The sequence below is a fragment of the Pararge aegeria genome, chromosome 23 (genome assembly GCF_905163445.1).
Source record: "Pararge aegeria chromosome 23, ilParAegt1.1, whole genome shotgun sequence".
Lineage (NCBI taxonomy): Eukaryota > Metazoa > Arthropoda > Insecta > Lepidoptera > Nymphalidae > Pararge > Pararge aegeria.
The window spans coordinates 8,289,068-8,313,152 of NC_053202.1; the positions used below are offsets into that span (position 1 = coordinate 8,289,068).

General features: G+C 34.7%; 1 protein-coding gene across 1 annotated transcript in view; it reads left to right on the top strand.

The window, feature by feature from the left end:
* The window catches only part of LOC120634087, a 35,081-nt gene extending 11,197 nt beyond the window's left edge, over positions 1-23,884 (top strand). The window contains exons 2-4 of the mRNA XM_039904480.1: positions 9,814-9,974; positions 13,730-13,929; positions 23,658-23,884. Of these exons, the coding sequence (XP_039760414.1) occupies positions 9,814-9,974; positions 13,730-13,929; positions 23,658-23,884 (588 nt within the window). The remainder of the gene's footprint in view (positions 1-9,813; positions 9,975-13,729; positions 13,930-23,657) is intronic.
* The last annotated feature ends 201 nt before the right edge of the window (positions 23,885-24,085 follow it).

Genomic DNA, 24,085 nt, shown 5'->3' on the forward strand with positions numbered 1-24,085 from the left:
TTTGTGTGTGTCACCAAAATCTGTGTAATTTTGTGATTTTGATCTTTTCATCCTGAATGTAAACTTATTTTGTTTTTTTTTATACTACTGCAAGTAAGCCCTAGGCTGCAATCTCGCCTGTTGGCAAGTAACGATGCGGTCTAACTAGCTACGACCTCCCACCAAATATATAAATATGAAAAATATATAAATTTCTAAGTATTCTTTTCTTCAGCTGGGAATCATACCCGGGAACTCTGACTTAAAAGCACAGCTCTCACAGCGCTAGGGAGAGATATTTGATGGAATATAACCGGAACGAAGCCTTACTTTTAAATAATAGTTATAAATTTAAATTGTTTTTCGAAATTATAGTTAATTGTAGTAATTAATACGACTTGTGCATGAAATCCAATTAGCTTTACTTACATTTGTTGAGTGTTTCGAAGCGAAATGCAGTTTGAAGCACGTGATATCTGAATCGCACCAAGATTCATCGATTTACACCACATTCCCACATTTCGAACTCATAATTGGTACGACGACACGAGGAGACTAGCTTAGACTATAAGCTCAAGCGGAAACATAAAATCCAAACTAATATTATGAATTTGAAATTGTTTCTGTTCATTTATATCTTAGTTTGATACCTATACTCAGCTCAACTTGAATTGTGTATCTAAAATTTCAAAAAAAAAAATTTTTATTTAAATTCAAATTCAAATTTAAATTTCAAATTTTTTTTATTCATGTAGGCCTATCACAGCAATTATGAAGCGTTCATATATATATATGTTTACATAATTGTAAGGGGATGGTGATAGCTTCGTTCTCCAACTTAAACCTAACGAGGTTTCCAAACGCGCCCTGGTCTAAGAAGAGTCCACAACAAACTTAGCCGCTTATTCCGCTACAAAGTAAAGCATTGACTTAATATGTCACTATCCACTGAAGTACGGTAACAAATTATTTATTTATTTATTATTTATGCACCGTAAATTGTGATTTTGGGCATAAGATACATGAAGTGTACGAAGGAAAGCTTATCTCTATAAGAGATCTCTTCCAGCTACCCTATTAATTATTGTGTTTGTACACGTATTTTGAAGTCACAGTCTTCATTCCCGTGTTTCTTATTTAAAATAAAATTAAAGTTAATTTTTAGAAAATTTTATTTTAACTTTAATTTCATTTTATTTTTATTTTATTATAATTTCATTTAAATTTTATTATAATTCATGGGCAATTTTTTAAGTATAAATAAAACCTAAAATAACACCGCAGCGAGGAAAATAACTTCTATTAACTATATTAATTGACACGCTCTGTAGTATTCTTATGAATTGGTTCATGCTGTTATTAGATTGTGGCGTATCATCCATAGAGCCTCTCCTTAAATTGTCTAACAATAGCCGCTTTAGAAACTTAATTCTAGCTTCTGCGTTAAAGGCGTTATTAAAAAATTTAGCTGTGGCAAGGCCATTCTCAGAAAATTTATTCGCCATGCCATGTGAATTTATGCCAAAGTTTTCGAAAGAAAGAAAGAAAATACTTTTGTTAAGGCAATATTGTACAGTTATAATTGTATATAATTATTTTATTATGGATATTGATTAAGTAATGCAGCGTAACACCACATATAGGGTAGGGCGAGAGACTGAGAAATCAGCCCTCGAGAGCCCGAGATATACGAGGGTATCTCGTACATTCTGTGTGGACGAGCGTGCCCTGTAGGCTGTTAACTGGGTTGATAATGATGATGGTGTTGTTAAATAAGCTTAGTTCCATACAATATTACCACAAATAAAAAGTTTTATTTATTTAAAATATCGCTATCGCTTGTGTCTTAATATGTACCGTAACTGAACTCACTAGGGCAGAATTTTAATTACAAACCGCCGGGTATAATGCGAATGTCAGCAAAGGCGTAATGTTATGATGATCGACGTACGTGTCGGTATTAGAAAATTCCAGAAAGCGCATCATTTCAAGTGCCTACTTGAGGGGTATCTTCAACCCATTACCGGCCCACTACAGGACACGTGTCCGACAATGAGAAGGGGTTAAGGCCGGAGTCCACCACGCTGGCCCAGTGCGGATTTGTGGACTCCACATACCTTTGAGAACATTATATAGAACTCTCAGGCATGCAGGTTTCCTTCACATTAGAAAGAAGTGATAATTTAATTACTTACAACTTAACTTAAAAATTAGAGGTGCGTGCTGGGATTCGAAATTGAACCGCTTCCTAGGTATCTTATACTACTACTTAATACTATAGGCCTAAAATCGCGTCAAAAAACTTTGTGTTTTAATAAAAGTGTAGGTACTCAAAGCCATTAACCAGATAAAGGAAAAAAATTATAATTCTAGGTTCTTTATGAGGTGGATTCTTTTCTTTTTAAAGCCGTGTAAATAAGTTACAAGTTTATACATTTTCTATCTGTCATAGTCTGTGTATCTGTTTGTCTGTATCTTTTTTGCGAGTCTGTTTTTGCTATATATTTTTTAAACCCAAGGTTTAAACGAAAAATTTTAATGGGATCAAAATATTATGTCATTATTAGATCAATGATTTTTTTTAATGGTTGCCTGGCAGAGATGGTTACGAAGCGATAAGAGCGCCTTTTGTATTCAACTTCCGTCTTTGTTTATCTATTATTTTTTATATCCCTAGCTTCATATTGAATGAATGAATGATTTATTTATTTCTCCACATTACTTATATAAGTACACTATAATGATGCTTACGGACTAATTTGTTTATATTGGTGTACAAATAAAACGTTAAATAATAAAAAATAATCTCAGAGCTTAGCAAAGACGAATCAAAGTAGCCTACATCAATCCTTGTTTAATGTATCTACCTGTCAGCATACAGACAGAAAGTCCCGGTTTTCTTAACTTACACTTTATAATTATAGTCAGTAATTTTTCCAGCAGTAGGATGTAGTGCACTTGAGAGTAATTTAGCAAATTTACTTTGACCGTGGCATGTGAGGCTTATTACTTTCATGATAAGTACGATTTTTACTTGTATCTACTATCTGTAGCTTACTCGGCCTACCTGATACCTTGTTTCTTAATGCCTTATTTATTAGAAAATCTTTTTATTCGGGAAACATAAATCACTAAACATTTAAAACGAGATGATAAACTTATATCGGTATACCTGGAACATTGGTGAATTATTGAAGCAAGTTTTAATAATTAAATATAGACACTAAATACGGTTTATAGTTGATGCGGTCCGAGTTTTGACGACCTCCCTGGTGCAACGGTGAACGCTGGGATTTTAAGTGGGAGATCCCAAGCTCGATTCCTGGCTTGGGCAATACGGAAATTTATAGTTTTGGGTCTGGTGGGAGCTTCGGCCGTGGCTAGTTACCACCCTACCGACAAAGACGTGCCGCAAATCGATCTACCGTTACTTTATCGCGTAGAAACCGTTTAAGCGTATGGGCTTAACATAACTGCGATACCCCCTAACTAGTTAGCCCATTACCATCTTAGATGGGATCATCACTCCCACCAGGTGAGATTGGAGACCAAAGCTAACTTGTAGTGGAATTAAAAATTATGAAGATGTTGAATCGATTTGAAATAAATGATGATGATGATAAGAAATCGCCATGTAGCGATAAGGCCACCAAAATGCACTCTATTGCTCTATTGCTCTATGTGTATATGTCTGCAACTACTTTTTTTCTTTGGTGTACAATAAAAGTGTATTCAATTCAATGTCAATCGATAGAAAAATACAGTTTTAGTAATACAAAACAATTTTCTAACGGTAGGTCTTGGCCTATGACTTCGTAGCGATCACTGGGGCACGGTTTTAATTACAGGCGCCAGGTAGAATGTGAATCGGGCCAGTGAAAGCGTGTTATTACATTTCAACCGTAACAAATTGGGTTGTCAACACTCCAGTTAAGTCGTTCGTACTTTGACGGTATCAATTAATGTTGTTACTCCCTACAGAAGCAGATGTAGGTAAATTAAGACAGCATTTAAGTTATAGTAAATAATGATATAAGTGTGCTATCTTTACAACCTCAAGTGTACGAGGGTTTTCAACACTTGTTCGAGAAAAAAACACTCGTACTTGTATGTTGATTGATAATAGAAGTGATCGTGATTAACTAATTTGTAAATATGAAAAACGAGGCATAGAATAGGTTTAGGTAGGAGACGTGGCAAAATTATAACAAGACGTTGGTATTTCATATTTCGAATAGTTATGTTTGTACTTTAATATATGTAATATATAATATACAACAACAATACACTCATCGCCATCTAGCCCCGAAGTAAGCGTAGCTTGTGTTATGTATACTAAGATGACTGACGAATATTTTTATTAATAATATACATAAACACTTATAATATACAAATAATCACAAAGACACTGAAAAATTGTCATGTTCATTTTAAAAACAATTTCCAATTGTGGGAATCGAGCTCACAGCCTTGGACTCGGAAAGTAGGGTCGCTACCCACTACGCCACTTAGCCGTCAACTATTACATTGATTGCTATAGCGATATGTTTGGAACGCCGTATCTAGACGTATATGTCTATGATTACAGGTAATAATATATAATGTTCAGTATTTTAGTAGCGAAATTGGATAATAATTAATTTGGCTAATAAATTAAAACAAAATAGGCTCTTCTCTTTTATTTATTCAAGTATTCGTATAATATTTATTCAAGTATTCGTATAACTATTTCGATAGCAGTAGGTATTTTTAATTCAAAAATATCTATTTCAGACAGTTTGATTAAAAATTTTGATCGACATTCTATTTCGGAATTCAGATAAAAAATATCTATCTATTATAATTATAGGTGCTGATGAGTTGTATCGCTTTAGTAGTTGCGTATATATCTACATTAACAAAACCGTCATCGGCCCATGGCAAGACACGGGTCTTCTGTCGGAATTCGAAGAGTTTAGGCCGTAGCCCACCACGCTAGACGGCCAAGTACAGATTAGTAGACTTCACAAGCCCTTGGATGGAAGCAGGCGTTACTTTGCGGAAAACCATGATATATTATGAAATATTATGAAAATTAAGCTTAATATCCGCAAAAAGCAGGAGAATCTGTATGGTGTAATTTATAATTTCTGTATGGTGTTTACTCATTGTAAAGCCAACATCTCCTGGGGATGTTCTGGTTTCAGAGCGAAACGTGCGTAGAGGTTACATTACCGAAGATCTGTTTGGTGTGGAGTATAAGGATTAAATAAATTATAAATTACACCATACACATATTCCTGCTTTTCGCGGAGTACCTATAGCAAATTAAGCTTAACTTTCATGATATTTCACAAGCCATTGTGGCACAGGCATTCACGTTTTCTGACTTCTCAAAATGTTTTTCTTCACTGTTAAAGGGTATGATACTTTAATTGCCTTAACTAAAAACGCACGTAACTCCGAAAGTCACAGGTGCGTGCCGGGGATCTGAATTGTTCGCCCTCCTCTTGGTAATCACCACTTCACGTCGTTGTTTAAAACTGATAGCAAAAACCTCCAATCTTGACTCAATGCTCAGGCTACCGATTAGTTAATTAGTACCTACATTTGCAAGCTCTATTGTTGTTTAAATGGAAAGATGCGAAAGTGTTATATTGTTTCCCGAAGTGTCACACGGGAAAACTCTCGCTGATCACATCGGATGAGAATCTGTATAGCGAAATAAGCCGAGCAAAGTCGAATGGAACTAGTAAATGTTTTTTCAATGTCTTTCATACACCTCACATTGTGGAAGTTATTAAAATGATGTGAATATAGAAAATCGTCTTTCTGAATTTTGAGAAAGAGTTTTGAAGTTACTCAAGTAATATGTGTAGGTATAATTTACACAATCTAACCTGCACTCTGGATTCCAGTATTGGGTTATAATTATAATATGTATTGAGGTATCAACAATATCTTAACCCAACATAGCGATATAATATTCTACATTGTATTACAGGTAATTACTATTGGATTCAAAAGCTTCTCCGTCTGTTACTGTAGTGATGTGTGGTGGACTGTGGTTTTTTTCTGAACACTTTTATCCCCCTTGTTTGGTGATCTCGTGTCATTCCACCCGACGCTTACTTACCCAACGTATTAAAATAAAATATACTACGACAATACATACACCATCTAGTCCCAAATTAAGCGTAGCTTGTGTTATGGGAACTAAGATAACTGAAGAATATTTTTATGCATAATATACATAAATACTTATAATATACATATAAACACCCAGACACAGAAAAACATTTATGTTTTTTCACACAAATATTTTCCAGTTGTGGGAATCGAAACCACGTCCTTAGACTCAGAAAGCAGGGTCGCTGCCCACTGCGCCAATCTTAAATATAGCTTGAAATGTAATATTTTTAAATAAAGAACTTTCTTGCCCTATTTATTGCACGCATTAGGGGGTTTTGTTTCCAAAATTTTTGAAACTTTGAACACATTTTCTTAGATATGAATTGAATCATCATCATCATCATCATAACCTCATTACCGACCCACTACAGGGCACGAGTCTCCTCTCAGAAGGGTTTAGGCCGTAGGCTAACACGCTGGCCAAGTGCGGTGGGTAGACTTCACACGCAGTTGAGAACATTATGGAGAACTCTCAGGCATGCAGGTTTCCTTACGATGGTTTCCTTCACCGTTTAAAGCAAGTGATATTTAAATTGGTTACATTAAAAACGCGCATAACTCCGAAAGCCTTACCCACTAGGCTATCATGCTCTTATACATTGAATAATGTCAGACTTTCATGATTTTTTTTCTTCTTGTTTCCAGCTAGAAGGTGAATTTTTGAAAAGTTCTATTCCAAAAATTTACCTCCTATCAAATTCAAACCGTTGAATTATCGGTTGGAACAAATCCTTTTCTAATTGCAGATAACTTTAAGTCTTGTTTACGTAAGTATCAAGACTATTTTAGGTCATAACCTCAATCAGCCGTCTATAACTTAATCTGTATGATACAGATTAATTGCGTGATAGAACCAAACGTAAGATAAAACCCATCTGATGTGTCGTGCCAATTGCAACTCTATCTCGAAAATAATAAGGGTGGCGTTCAATTATACATAGGGAAACCTGGAAAGCATGCAAGCGGGCTTCGATGTCGTTCGTTGTGCATTGACCTTAATTAGTCTTCTTTGTGGGGAACATATTGTCTAAGTTGCTGTACAACAAAAAGCAAACATTGTAAGCTAGAGTAGAAGTTAGAACAAACTCATTTCGAATCTTCCTGTCTACTGTTATAATATTTCGTAATAAATAAAGTTTTGATAACTATTACTTGATATGTGCCAGATATTATATATTAAAAACAGTCAGTTTAATAAAGGACTTCGTCTCGGTAGAATATACCTCCCGAAGGGTTAGTAGAGTCACTACGAACTGACAGACTTGACGTTTCAAAAGTTTATATAAAGTTGGTTGGTTAAATGAATTTTGGTTTTGAATTTCGAATTAATGAAACTGATTAATAATTTATATTTTATTCAAAATTAATGAACAAGGGTCCTCGTGAACTATGTTCCAATATATGGATACGTTAATAGAACTGAATAAGCAATACAAACGGAATCTTTTATTCGATTCGTATTTACTAGTTTAACGGCAAAAATGTTTGAAACTCTGTCTAAAGCACTCGCAATATATAAAATCCTCTTAACAGTTTCCAGTTACCTTTTAGTTCGAGTGTGTACCTATTGAAGACGATGTCGCAAAGGGTTGAAATTCAAAGCTTTCTTTAGGATTTAAAATCGTGTTAAAGCATTCCAAAGATCTACAGTTATTTTATATTGTAGCTTACACACAGTGGCGTGCACAGGGTTTCTTACCAGGGTATTCATACAGCAGGAAAATGGCATAAAACGGCAAAAATCCTCCTTTTATACGAGTTATATATCAATTTTAGGGTATGCAGTGCTTTTGTGCATCTATGGAGTGCACGCCACTGCTTACACACCTTTTTTTTTACTGTAATAGACTAGCGCTTGACCACAATCTCACCTGATGGAAAGTTTAGATGGTGACTAAGTTGGGACACGCTTGCCTAAAATTTGCCTTCTAACTCTTGATTTAAAGATACCCTTGCTTGTAAGAATTAGGAAACACAGAACTCTGAAGGATGTTGCAAACCCCAGTCATGCGTAAGAAAAGAAGAATCATTAATTTAAAATCGCGCGCACAACTGAAACACACACAAAATGCAAGTCTCTATTGTAATGTAATTCCACCAAAATGGTTTTTATTGGTTTTTAGGTGTGAAGCAATGTTCCTATACTCAGCGAACCCAAAAACGTTGTAACAATTTATACACTTTATATTTCACTAGCTGACCCGTGCAATTTCGTCTGCACAAAATCGGTTATTACCGGAAAACACGAATAAAATGACAATTCCTAAAAATGAATCCTAGCTAGATCGATTTATCGCCCCCGAAACCTCCTGTATACTAAATTTCATGAAAATCGTTGGAGCCGATTCCGAGATTCCAATTATATATATACAATAATTGCTCGTTTAAATATATAAGATTTAATGTATCAAACAAGTAATCGATTAAAAAAACGATTATGCTACCATTGTACAGCCAATATACTGAAGCACTTTTATATTTATCAGTGGGCAGATTATGCTTTAAATTATAATTAAAAATACATGTCCCTGATAAACAAGTATCTATCTAGTAAAGTAGTATAATCTTTTAATGCACTTTTCTTAATCGTTTAGGATAGAATATTTTTGTTTGCAAAATACACGTTTTAAAGCTGTTACATATTTATAACGGTTTTCGGTTACAGTGTATTGCATACATGGCGTGCAAAATTTAAGCATCTTTTATATTTTGACGGCCGACTGGCGCAGTGGGCAGCGACCCTGCTTTCTGAGTCCAAGGCCGTGGGTTCGATTCCCACAACTGGAAAATGTTTGTGTGATGAGCATAAGTGTTTTTCAGTGTCTGGGCGTTTATATGTATTTTCTAAGTATTTATGTATATATAATTCATAAAAATATTCATCAGTCATCTTAGTACCCATAACACAAGCTACGCTTACTTTGGGGCTAGGTGGCGATGTGTGTATTGTCGTAGTATATTTATTATTTATTTTTTAATCTTTATTATATTTTTCATTATTTTTTTTCATTTATATTTTCTTTTATTATTTTATAATAATTTTATTAGGATAGATAGGTCAGATAATTAGTTCCGAATTTGTTCTATCGAATCAAACTTATAAAGAGTTATCGTTTATAGTTTAGCAGTTGCGGGTCGACGAGGTAATTTTCTTTCGTCTTAAACAATATTTATTTCAACATAATTGTACACTACGAATTAAAGATAGTTGTAAAGATAGATGGATGTAGTACCTTCTTTATCAGCCATCAAACACATACAATTTGCTACCACACGTTCTCTTAAAAAAGTAGTAATAGCCTCATTTTAGTAATTTTCAAATTAAAAGTGATATTTGGAGAGGACACATTTCTGTTGAGTAGCAAAGAGGACGCTGCTACGTCGGCACGTATCCCACGCACAGGACGAAGCGTCATAATTGTATTCTCATGTTCTGTGTGCGCGCGTGTGTGTGAGTGTGTGTATGTGTCTGTGTCTGTGACATTAACATATTTCTAATCCAAGATGGCCGCCACCACAAAATGGCGAAATGCATTGTCTTTTCGCAACTCCCTTAATATGGGTATCAAGTGAAAGGGCTCGACTTACTAGTCGAGTTAAGCTCGACCTCGTGGCTTTTTTAATTTATATATTTTTTAAACCAATACATTTCCTTTATTCCAGATGTCAACACCAGAAGACTCACTAAAACGTGGCCTCACAAACAAATGTGTGTCACGCGAGACGTCCTCCTGTATCGCCATCGAACTAGTCGGATATGTAGACAGAATGCTGAGAACCGCTGCCTTCCAGCTTTCAGACGACCTGATGATTGTGGATGAGAGGTGAGATACTTACCTGATGATACGTAATTCTACATCATCATCAACAGATTACAGCTTGTTTGACGGCCCATTGGCGCAGTGGACAGTGACCCTGCTTTCTATGTCGAACGCCGTGGTTTCGATTCCCACAACTTGAATGTTTGTGTGATGAAAATGAATGTTTTATCAGTGTCTGGGTGCTTATCTGTATATTATACGTATTTATGTATATGTCATATATATAAAGCGGTGATAACGCATTGGGTAGCTTCACTTTCGCAGTTTGAATCCCGGCACGGACCTTTAACTTTTCCGAGTTATGTGCGTTTTAAGTAATTAAAATATCACTTGCTTCAACGGTGAAGGAAGAATTCGTGAGGAAACCTGCCTGGGAGATACACATAATGTTCTCAAAGGTGTGTGTAGTCTACCTATACGCACTAGGCTAGCGTGGTGGCCGGCCTTAACCCCTTAAGGGAGGAGACCAATGCTCTGTAGTGGGACGGTAACGGGTTGATGTGATGATGATGAGGATGTATATATCAACGAGCTGGGGGCTCCTGGAGGTAACCTATAAAAGACGATGAAGAATTGATGATGATTGATGATCAGCATGTATATTATTTATAAATTATTCATCAGTTATCATAGTACCCATAACATAAGCTACGTTTACTTTGGGGCTAGATGGCGATGTGTGTATTGTCGTAATATATTTTATATTTATTATAACATTCCACTGCCGGACTTGAGGCCTCTGCCTACTGGAGGGCCCCAAGATCACCACGCTGGGTACTTGACAATGTATTTCTGAAAAAAAAATAATATAAAAAAAATCTAAAAATTTGGAAAATCCAAAAGTGCACGCCTCATAATCTCATTTTTTTCACAATAAAATTGAATTTTTTTTAACTGAAACTTTCAATGCTCATTACAAATAACACAATATTAAATTATTATTCATTTTTTGTAAACAAGACACGGGAATCTCATAATGATTGCACATTGAAAGTTACAATTAATATTAGCTAGAATAATTACATGGAAATTTAACGACAGTGAATTGAACGCTCATATTAACTAAGAAATTATGTCGTGTGTTACTTTAGATAATTAAAAAAAAATTATCATCATCGATCATTTTTTCGACCAATTTTGATGCCACATACCAAGTGTATGTTCATATCCATACACGGACGTCCAGAAAAGATTATGTTTAATAATGTTATTATTTACTATGTTAAACAAAAAAATTGTTATTGAAATGTATTTTATGTGCCTGACAAATTATTTGACTTGATTTTAGTGTACTCAAATTAACTTGTAAGTGCAATATAAATAACAAAAAATCAATTTCAGTTTCGAGAAAACTGCTTTTTTCGCTTCGCTTCGCTTATGAGGCGTGCAAAATCTTCTATTTAACGCCGTCTCGTAATCTATATATCAAGAGAATCTTGCTGTTGGGGAATGTTAAATGTCTAAAAGTTATAGATAGATTGACTTGAATTTAAAACGTAGAGTTTCTAGAATCATATAGTAGAATTGAATTGAAAAAAAGTTTAGCTACAGCAAAAGTTGGTTTTAGCTAGGTTACGAATGTTGTACAACTTCATTGTTCAAAAGAAGAAAAATGTCCGTTACTTACCAAACCTCCATGGACTACTCGGAATTTACCATCCTCAGTAAAGGTAGAATTTCAGTTTTATTACAGTACTAGTGGCTCCGTATAGTATAATGAGCCCCGGGGAGATAATCTTGGAAGGGTACCTAAGTTCCATTTTTAGTACACGCGCATTTGTAAGATAACTAGCAAATTTCACCTGAATTACCTAAATTACCCAATTTGCTGCCATGATTTCTGTATAAAGCGACCGACTTTTTTGGTCGCTTGCCTAATGCGTGAGATTAGTATAAACGTCAAAGCAATTCTAAAATGTAAAGACTTGACTTGACTTATAATATTGATTCTTTGAAAATCCATATTCGTTTTAATTTTATTACCCCCCGCGGTTTCATCCACATTAACTAAGGGTCGTACGCAACGTTATTGAGCATAATACAAACCGCGTGGGTACCTTACTCATAATCATAAGCTCCCCTCCCGTAAGTATCTTAATTTTAGTTTTTATTATCTTCTGAATTATCCACCAAAAAAGCAAATAAAATCAAAAATAATAAAATTTATATCTTGATATTAAAATTTCTATTTTTTTTAAGTTAAGACTGTTATCGTTGGAAAATCTTTATGTAATTTTTAAATTATTCAAAACAAATCATGTTCTGTAGTGAGACTTTTAAATTTTTTTATGCGTTGTAGGAATTTAGTCGTGAATTGGAGGCTTTATTTTAAGAATAATAATATTTTTTTATTTGCCAAATTGTGGGTACATAACAAGTAAACATTTCATTAAACAGACCCTTCACAATCCACTGTCACAGACAATGTTCAAATGTTTTAGAAAATAAAATATAAATTACATTACAATGTAAAGAATACATTAACATTCAGTTAAACATGCCTTTTCGTTGTACTACAATTAGATAATTTTGGGAATGTCCCTGAATCGCGGAATGCTGCTTCTTGGACTATTATGGTAAATTCAAACTTACTACTGCTTATTTTAACTTCTACCAAGTAAAGCTTCTAGTATTGTCTTATCTTTGACTTAACAGTATCAAATAAATGAAATCGGTTTCCTCTTGCATTCCTACATTAAAATGGATATTCTGTTTTCGGTTTCTATCTCTTGGCTAACCGAACAGATACTTTAATCTCCGCCGTTTGATCTGAATTATTTAATTTAGAGGGAGTTAATTTGAAAATTTACGTCGTCAGTACAATTTAAATCAATCTGATGCAAACCTCAAAGGGATTTTAATAAAAGCCACAAAAGTTTTAATCGAAGTACTGAAGCTTCAATGTTTTCGTGTTAAATTTGATTATCAGATACGATGTTTATTTTTTATGAATGGTATGAAATATCAAAATAAATGCGAAAGTGGGTCCGTTTGTATGTTTGTTTTTTTGTTTGTACAGTCTGTTTCTGACCCACAGGTGGCACATGTATTTTCACCAACAGGAACACAAGGAATACAGGCAAAGAAATAGGCTGTCTTTTATTACCAAAAGCACTGAATGTGAGAATAACTTTTAGAAAAGGACATCCCGAAGTGATTGACAAAATCCACGGGTAGCGTAATCGTAATAACGGGTAATAATCGTTATCAACTGATTACCGTCTTACAACTTTGGGTCTCCTCTCAGAATTAAAAGGGATTATAGACTTCACATACTTTTGAGAACATTATGGAGAACTAAAATTTCACGGCAGCTGGAGCAGTGGGCAGCGACCCTGCTTTCTGAGTCCAAGGCCGTGGGTTCCCCACAACTGGAAAATGTTTCTGTGATGAACATGAAAGTTTTTCAGTGTCTGGGTGTTTATCTTGTATATTATAAGTATTTATGTGTATTATATTCGTAAAAATATTCATCAGCTACCCATATCACAAGCTATGCTTACTTTGGGGCTAGATGGCGATGTGTGCATTGTCGTAGTATATTTATTTATTTATTTAACTCTCAGGTATTTAAATTGCTGGTTTCCTTGCTACGTTTTACTTTACCATAAAAGCGAACGCTGCTTAAAACGCATATCTTTGAAAAGTTGGAGGTGCGTGCCAGGGATCCAACTCGGTCAACCCGAAAGCCTAACGAAGAGATCCTAGTAAATCCATAAATGCATTCAAACATTAATTTATCCATATAACAATTTCAGCAATGGTGCCGCAGCTGAAATACCAATCAAGTCAGAATCCCTCGCAAGAGCGGGAACATCTTTAGAGGACCAAGCACAACAGCTGATCGTGGATAAGCTATGGAACTTCGCGACCACCCGGTCGTTTAGGTACAGACTACTGGACAACGCTGATGTGGTCATCGCTGGGAAGACAGAAAATGACGGCTCTTTGGGTGTCGGTATGTATTTCTTCTTTGATTCAACCGATTTTGTTGATTTGACGGCCGATGGCGCAGTTTGCAGATTCCCACAACTGGAAAATGTTTGTGTGATGAGCATGAATGTTTTTCAGTGTCTGCGTGTTTAAATGTGTATTCTAAGTATTTATGTATATCTATATATAAAAATGTTATGTTGGTTTGTGTACGCTACAAAAATTCAAAAGTTCTGCACCGATCGAGCTGAAATTTTAGCATGATATAATACGCGTCAAGGATTGTTTTTATCTATTTTTCTATGAAGCGTGGCAGGGTACAGCTAGTCATTCATAAAAATATTCATTACTTTGGGGTTAGATGGCGATGTGTGAATTGTCGTAGTATATCAACCGATGTTCATAGATTTAGAGGTCGCAAGATGTTGGACAACGCTGATTCATCTCTTGAAAGACAGAAAACGACAGATTGGATGTATTTTGTCATTTCTCATTGTTTATTCAGACGATGGTCATAAACTTCGAGGTCCTTAACCTTCGGGTATTCGACTGTCGCTGCGTTTGAAATCACTTATTTGATGCATTCGCTGTCTTCTTCTTCTTTGAGTCCTTCAACAGCTGCTAGTGCATAGGGCCGAGACTACTTTATTCTATCCAGACCTATCCCAGACTTAATCGTGTTCCAAGAAGAGATCTGTTTATTTTTATTTATTTTTAATGTTACCACCATATTACCAATATTTAAAGCTTATAATATCATTTCCCGGTCGGTAGAATAGCCGATTAATTAATACACCAATTGGGATTTATAATAATTATTTATCCTTCCCATAATAAGAGACAACGAAATATTAAGGCCACTATAATAAACCGACCAAATCTAATTATTAATAACAGTGTTCCCAAGCCCCAATATTTCACAATGACAAATTATCTTAGAAAAGGAAACTCATTTAGAAATACAGGTCCGAAATTAATGGCTTACAAATTACGTTATTATAATAAATTCTAAGTTGCTTCTACTGAAATTGTATTTGTTACAAGCATTTTGTATGAAATGTAAAGACAATACCTATTATTTTAGTATTAGTATTTTAGTATCAATTGATCTCGGCAGCAACAGTATGATCAAAAATACAAGATGCTATCTGTGTGATGCTACTGTATGGTTTAGTTTTATATCTACACAATGCAGGGACATATTGTATAGGAACAGGCGTTTCTTTGAAGAATTCCATGCTAGATAGATAGAATTACTTTATTGCAACAAAACACAAAGAAACGATACAAAGAGAAACAAAGACAAAGGTGCAAAGGCGGCCTTATCACAGAACCTTTACAGGCAACCTAAACGTAAGAAGCTATCAGTAAAACGGACAGTGGATAATGCACATATCAAAAAACCTAAATAAATAAATATACACAATATTTTTTTTAAATCACAAAAATTTTATCCCTATAAATATTAAAATACATATATAATATAAACATACGTTATAATAAACCTACCATGTGAACATAGCTTAGTTTACTTTAATCCGCTAAGACCAGGCAAATCGGCACGGTGTAATTAATAATTCCTTCAATGTTTTAACAGCTTAGCAATTTCTCATTGTTAAGTCAACAGATGTTGACTGAGGATGCTCCAGCTACAGCCTTCACCACCAGGTGAGGTTGCAGTCAAAAGCTAACTTGAAGTGGAATAAAAAAACTCTTAATATATTTTATTCATATTATTTAGTGGGATAATTAGACAAATCGAGTCTTTGCGATTTTGCAATTACTATATTTCGACGAATGAAATCGATATTTCCCTATTGTTCTACTTTATTATATATAATTCCTGTATTTATATTATGTCAAATGATATTTCCCTATTGATCTACGATATTTCTGCTGTAGGTATGTTTACCTTTGAACTCCTCCCAAACGTATGGATCGGCTAAGATATTACCTACTAGGTATGGGATGGGGAGGTTTTCGAGACGGTTTAAGTTTGACTATTGCACCAACTAGGTGGCGCTGCGATCAGATTTCAGAATTTATTTTAATTTGCAGAGAAGAAAAACGTCTGCAAGGTCCTTCAATATTAATATACATGAAATACTCTAATCAAATGAATAATGTAAACAATATTTCTTGAGAATTTTTCTTTCCTAAAAAACGAAATTCATTTAGAAAAAACAGTTCTGAGATAAATGACTTGTAAATTATATTTGGTATATAACTTTTTATTTTCCTTTTACCGAAATTGAATTTATTAAATGTAAAGCATCTTCTTTTATTATTTTATTTTATTTCAACCTTATAATCAAATATCTTTTTATAAAATATAACAAATATATTTATTGTTCTTTGAGATATTGTGGAATGGTGGACTATACAGAATACTAAGAAGCAGTTATTTTAATTAATTTATTTAAACTCTTTATTTGTACACCACTACCCAGTTAAGAAAATAAAGAGCGAATAGGGAGAAACACAAAGACTGGAGTAGAATACAAAAGACGGCTTTATCGCTTAAAGCGATCTCTGCCAAGCAACCTTGGGATTAGGACAACAAGAGCGAGAACAAATTGGTGGTGTAAATTATTTTAAACACATAAAATTATTATAAACCTACTTACATTCAAATAACTACATCCGAATACATAAACCCAAAATTAAACAAATTTAAAAAAATATGAAACAAAGATAAAAATAATAAACTAATATATATATATTATGTAAAAACTATAAATACTAGCGAAGAACAAAAAATATACATATCTATATATAAATAGGTATGCATATATATGCCTATTATTAAAGTCTAAGTAAGTCAGTTTCTAACACAGTTTAAAAATTTTACAAACTATCTTTTTATTATAATTTATCTCCATTGTACATATGACGAAATTTCGCGTTCAGGTATATCGTATATTATCTTGTCGTCTTCTCTCAACCAACCAGAAGGTTGTACGCACAGAAATATTTAGCATGAGATGGAAATAGAATACTTTTTATTTCGATACACGCAGAGGTGACATCCCAGTGGAATTCAAAAACAGCCATTTGTAATGGCTTGTGTGCTGGAGACGGATATACAATACTGTTCAGCCCGGAAATGATTACGGGTCCCCCCGTTATTGAATGATTGAATAAAATAGAGACATGCACGGACGCGGGCGACATCTAATGTTTGTTTGTTTGTTTTTAAAATATCTTTATTAATTAAATAATTGTATTACAGTTCATATCCTGGTGACTAGCCTAGGTTGAACAAATCAATAATATACTACTTACAGTTTAGCAGGTTACAACACCTTTTTAAAACTTTACAGCATATAAACTAAACATTTTTAACAACTTATTGAGCCACATAACAGATGATAATAACTTGTTTTACGTAGAACTTAGTACAGACGTACGTTTATATGAAAATTAAATGCATTTAACTGTTAAAGATATTAATCCCATATTTTTAAATTGAACGAGGGTAGCACTCGGAACTATGCAACAGTTACGTACAAAGCATTCACTCAGTCGTCGAGGAAGTAGTGATGTGGTAGTCGGTACCGATTGTACTTATCGATATATGATAAGTCTTTATACCGGCTTTTGCCAATTGCGGACACAAGCGAATTTTTATGTTTTTTATTACAAACTATATAGAACTTTTTGGTTTGCCCCAGTATCACATAACATCTAATGTGCTACGGACATTCATCATATCAACATTACCGGCCCACTACAGGGCAGGGCCCGTGCCCCATTTATGCCGTATTCCACCCCGCTGACCCAGTGCGGATTCGTGGACTCCACACACCTTTCAGAACATTATGGGGAACTCTCAGGCATGTCGATTTCCCTTAATTGTTGTAGCAAGTTATATTTTAATTACTTAAAACGCACATCCCTATCCCTTCTTTAATATTATAAATGTGAATGTAAGTTTGTTTGTTACGCTATCACGCAAAAACTACTTAACCGATCCTCATAAAACTCTGCAGCATATTCTTGGAAGTGTTAGAAATAATATAGGATACTTTTTATCCCGACATATCGGTTCCTTTGGGAGAGGGGATAAAAGTATTTGACGATTTTACACCATAACTCCGACATATTATAACCGATTTAAATAATTATTTTTGCACTGTAGGGGTTATAATATGTGTTTAATTTTCCTCAAACTTTGTGTAGATCTTTGAACTACAACTAAATTGAATGCCACATCAAACGCAGACAAGGCAGGGCAACAGCTAGTAACTTATAAAAGTTACAAAAATATGTTAAAAGTCCAAACTAATTATGTTAATATTTCATTACTTTAAAATTAGCGGCTACACGAGTCGCTATGGCTGCAAGCGCACGTTTTTAATTTAACAGGCAATCAGTGCTTGCGAAAATTTCGTTATAATAAAACAAAACTCACTGTAGTCAGTGTTAATTAACATTTATTAATAATTAATGTTTGAGCTCTCGCTGTTCATTAACTGCCTCGCTGGTCTGTTTGCATGGAATAACACGAATGGCTAGGTTCCGGGTTCTATTCCGAGATCAAACCAATCGTATAAAACAGACGTACCTACGTTTTGTATACGCTCTTGACACTATCTACATTGACGGCCGATTAGCGCAGTTTGCAGCGACCTGCTTTCTGAGCCCAAGGCCGCATGAATATTTTTCAGTGTCTGGGTGTTTATATGTATATTATAAGTATTCATGTATGTTATTCATCAGTAATCTGAATACCCATAACACAAGCTACGCATACTTTGGGGCTAGATGGCGATGTGTTTTTTGTCGTTGTATATTTATTTATTTACTCATTGCTGCAAGTCCTGTCAACAATATATTGGTAACCTTTATTTATAGTAACAATTAGCGGACCAAGATGTTCTACATGATGGTAAGTGGAAACCCATAAACAGAGCAAAACTTCGCAGGGCATGCAAGGTAAGGCTGTGTCCATCAACTAGAGTAGGTGAAGGTATTCTAATGTATATGTAATTACACTGTTTAATCACATAAATAAGATAATTTATTACAAAATAAGACTTAATTTATTCGTTGTCCATAGTAGTTCCAGAGATGGCGCTAAATTATTTGTGATTTAAATATTTTTTGGCAGGACGAAATCGTACATACTAAACCGGTCGTTACGTACCTTAATATCTATCAGTTAAGCAAAGCGTATGCAAATCGCTAACATTAATCTTGGTAATTTAGAAGTATATCCAAAGTTTACTATCGAAGTGGTCCGGGATGAGGGGTCGTAAACTTGGTGTTATCTCAGCCAATGCTGAGATAAGCTTTAGCTATTTACTTTGACCATTAGTGAGGGCTGACTTTAGAACTACATATAACTCAACTATATCATACGAGTGTCATTAGGATACAGTAAGGTTCGATTTTGTCTTTAACTTTTTAACCCCCGACGCAGAAACGACGGGGTTCTATAAGTTGGACGTATCTCTGTCTCTGTCTGTCTGGGGCATTATATTTCCTGGAATAATTTATTGTATTCTCGTAGTATATCTTGATTTTGTTTTATCGTACGAATGTGTATAAGTGGGAAGTGTTTTTAGCTATGTTTGACGACAATCGGTCCCAGATTGCCGCTGGCAAAAATGGCGGATTACATTTTTGCTACATCTCCCTTAATATGAGTATGCTATGATGTACTATGATAATTTAAATCTGAGATGGCCGCCATCAGAGTAAAGCAATTTTTTTTTCCAGCTCCCATAATATGTGTATCAAATGAAAAGGCTGGATGAGTAGAATAATGTACACTACATTTAAAGTCAGGGGGTTTTAATTTTTTATTTATATATTTTCTTCGTACCTACTCTGGAGAGTACAAGCTATAGTCAGTCAGTCTGTCTTCGTCTAACAACTGACACCATTCGTAAATTACAAGTTCCTTTACTAAAAAAATAGATTTTACATCGCATACCTACAAAAGATAAACTGGACTGGAACTGACGTGATGGCCGACTGGCGCAGTGGGCAGTGACTGTGAATTGTGAATTTCTGATTCAAAGGCCGTGGGTTCGATTCCCACAACTGGAAAATGTTTTTGTATTAACATGAAGCTTTCTCAGTGTCTGGCTGTTTATTTGTATATTATAAGTATTTATGTATATTATTCATAAAAATATTCATCAGTCATCTTAGTACCCATAACACAAGCTACGCTTACTTTGGGGCTAGATAGCGATGTGTGGATTGTCCTAGTTAAATTATTATATTATTTACCGTGCAAAATACTTAATATTCCAATTCTATAGAATAATAATAAGAAGCTTGCAAATTAAGGCAACAATACTACTGCCGGATAGATTTTCCAATCAACTATAAATAACTATATTAAATATTTTCTTTTTTCTTTTTCTAACCGGTTGGAATGGACAGTTATTTATATGAATATAAATAAGAGGCAGCCTTCGTTCCTCACTTCATCTTTTCGTTATTATTTCGCCATTAATTTACACTTTAAGCGGGGATAGCCCAGTGGGTAGCAGCTCGCTTCACTTTCGGGGAACCAAGTTCGAATCCCAGCACACACCTTTTCTAAGTAATTTGCGTTTTAAGAAATTAAAATATCACTTGCTTCAACGTCAACGTCCCAGTTGAAATTGCAGTTACAAGATAACTTTAAGTTAAATAAAAATTGATAGAAGTGGGCTTGCCACGTCTGTGTATTTGAAAACTCTTCTTTCAAAAAGTGCTGAACAGATTTTATTCAAGTTGCCACTTAAAAATGCAAATTTCAGTTTCCTGCGGAGCTGAGACGAGTTAGCTTACATTATTGTAAGCAAAATCAATACTCATATAAATGGGAAATGGTGTCTGTCTGTTATTAACAATCTCGGCCCGCAGCTTCACTCGCGCATTTGTACTGTTTACATGAACTGTACGAGTATTTTCCTTTCTTACTGATTTTATAAATTGATTGCTTTTATAAACATAAAAACCATATAACAAATATCAATACTAATCCAGACTACAATTAGAAATGCGTCAAACTTGACGAGAAATTTTAATCATTATTTCCGGGATAAAAAGTAGGCTCTACGTAGCATAGGGAATTTAGCATTTAAGAGCTAACTTGTGATGGAATTAAACATTGAATAATAGGAAAGTGCTTGAGTTTATCAGTTATCCATTCAGTACATATAACTCTTATAAGTTCTTCAAAGTTACCTTAGTTAACAACCCTATATACGGACACGACAGGATGATTACGTATCTCGCGACAGCAATGCGACATGCGTAAATCTTGCAATCACTGCTGTCAAACGTCACTTTTCCATACAATAAATAAACCAAATTGACGTTTGGCAGCAGTGATTATCCTCCTAGAATGAGGTCTCCTCTTGGAATAAGAAAGGTTTAGGCCGTTGTCCACCACGTGCGGATTGGTACACGTCAGCAAGAACTCTCAGAACAAAAAACGAGATTTCTCACGATATTTTGTTTTACCGTAAAGCAAGTGATGTTTAATTTCTTAAAATGCACATAGCTCGAAAAATTTATAGCGCGCCCGTGATCCAACTCGGTGTTAACTTGTAGTATTAAAAAAAAGGCGTTTTTTTACAATATTATAAAGTAACAAAGAACATGCCGGAAGATAAGCCACTCGTTCAACAATTATGGATTGAACAAAATAAAAAAACTAACATACAAAACAAATTATCTAATTAAAAAAATGTTTATTCTGACAAGCTCGTAAATGTGAGTCTGATATGAGTGAAACATAAGGAAGACAAAAAAAATCGTTTTTACAGACCCTTTTTGAATAAAATAAATATGGCCGAAACATTATTCTGAGGCTGCTTTGCATATAGCTTGTTATAAATGCCCTAATTAAAAGAGTACGTGATTAGAAAGAAAACTGCTTGGTTACATAAATAAAGCTTTCTGCTTTTTAATTTATTCTTGATGTTTTATTGCGATTACCTCGTTGCTCTTGTGGTTAGTTTATGCACTACTACAATCAAAAGGTCTTAAGTTCTATTTCCAGCATGGGTAGAAGAGATTTTCTTCAAAGGGAATGAACAAAATGTACCATTTACCATGGTCGCACGGATGGAAACAATAGCCAAATAATATTTTTATGATGTCAAACGGTTGTTGACCTCCTCTTTACCCGTGCCGTGCTTTGACAGGTGGACATTGAGTGAATATGAACAGGGTATAAAATATTTGGCGCCTTCCTGTGCTAGACACACTGATCGAGAAAATATTTTAAATTACTATGTAACATCCATATTTTCGGAAGTGGTGATAGCCCAGTAGGACTTCGACTTCACTTTCGGGGGGCCGAGTTCGAATCCCAGCACGCACATCAAATTTTCCTAAGTTATGTGCGGTGTAACCAACTAAAATATCACTTGTTTTAACGGTGAAGGAAAACATCGTGAGGTAACGTACATGTCTGACAGTTCTCCATAATATTCTCAAAGGTGTTTGGAGTCCACCAATTCGCACTGAGCCAGCATGGTGGAACGTTGATATGATGATACATAATTATTTTTAAATATAACTTTTAAATGATAAAAGATCTCGGGTATGAATGATTGCTCTAACCAGGTTGCTTTTCAAATAGTTTTAAATGACGATGAAGAGAACACCCGGTTTAGTTTTCGTGGCCATCTTATACCAGGGCGTGTTCGGAACCCTCGTGGCGTGAATTTAATCTCACTACCATGTACACATTTTAATATAACGTACGCATCAAAAGTGCCATCTATGGGCATTGGCGTGCATATAGGGTATGCACAGGGTATGCAGATAATATAATATGAAGAAAATACGTCCGAAAAACTCCAGTACGAGTTATAAATAATAATAATAATAATAAGTTTATTTCAATTAACGGTTACACAGCAAATTAAAAATAGTACAAAATAAGGCAAACATAAGGTAATGTGTATCATGAAACCCAAATTCGATAATACTGCTATAGTGCAAGACTGAGTCGCAGTTATTATCGCCCGTCTCTGGAGCGAGAACCATACACTTAAATTAAATCTAGTGAGATTAATAAAAATAAAAACCGAAAAACTTTTTGAATTCAATTGAAAGCATTGATAAACTCAATTTTTTTTTTCTCTACTTTTACATAAATACATCCATAAGATTTTTTCCTTTTTTTTTATATATATTTTTTTTTAATATAATTAATTGTACTTAAAAAACTAAATATGAGTGTGTGCGTGCGCGTGTGTTTATGTGTATGTGTATGTGAGTGTGGGTGAGGGTGAGGGTGTGATTGAATGTATTATTGAATAAGGTTTTCAGTCTCATCATAAGTTAGGTTAAGAAGCCAATTCGTTATTAATACTTGTGGGTAGGCTTTTTATAACGCTTACAATGCCTATCCTTAAGTTTTTTTTTATAATTCGTACTGGAGATTTTCTTGATTTTATAAATTCAAATTCAAATTCAAATGACTTTGTTAAATATAGTTCAACGGGTACATACCACGGTAATATTTTCTCGGGCAAAATCGGACTACCCGCCTTCGTGTTCACGTCTGTCTGATTGAAACGAATAGTCATGATTCTTCCCGTGACATCCGACTTGTCATTTCGTACCTACACAGTCCAGTCGTGACCACGATCCGGATCGAAATATCGACAAATCCAAAAATATTATCGTGGTATGTACCCGTTGTACTATATTTAAGAAATGTTGATAAACCACGAAAATCTTTGTTTAAAATCTTTAGATATTTGATTCTGACTTTATTTTCTATTTCAGGCGTATCAATGAAAGCACATAAAGCCATCGAAAGCGGTAGAGCAAGGAACAAGAACTTCGGCCCATTCCTCGCAGCCGCTGCCATGAAGATGGGACTCCTTGGTGCATTGACCTTCAAAGGCCTCTACCTAATGGTTGGAAAGGCCCTCCTGGTGTCGAAGATCGCACTGCTCTTGGCAACTATCATTGGATTGAAGAAACTGTTCTCTCCTCAGGTGACCGACTAATGCATGCATGGACTTTATTGCATGGATCCGCATGCTAATGTGTGAGTTCTCTTTGCATGTACGTATAGATTAAGAGCTTGTGCCAATTTGTTCGAAGCGTTTTATATACTAACTTTTTAGTAACATTTCGTTTCCGAATTTCCGGAGGATGTTGACAATTCAGTGTTTCTTTATTCTTTCCCATATGTTAGAGGTATAAAA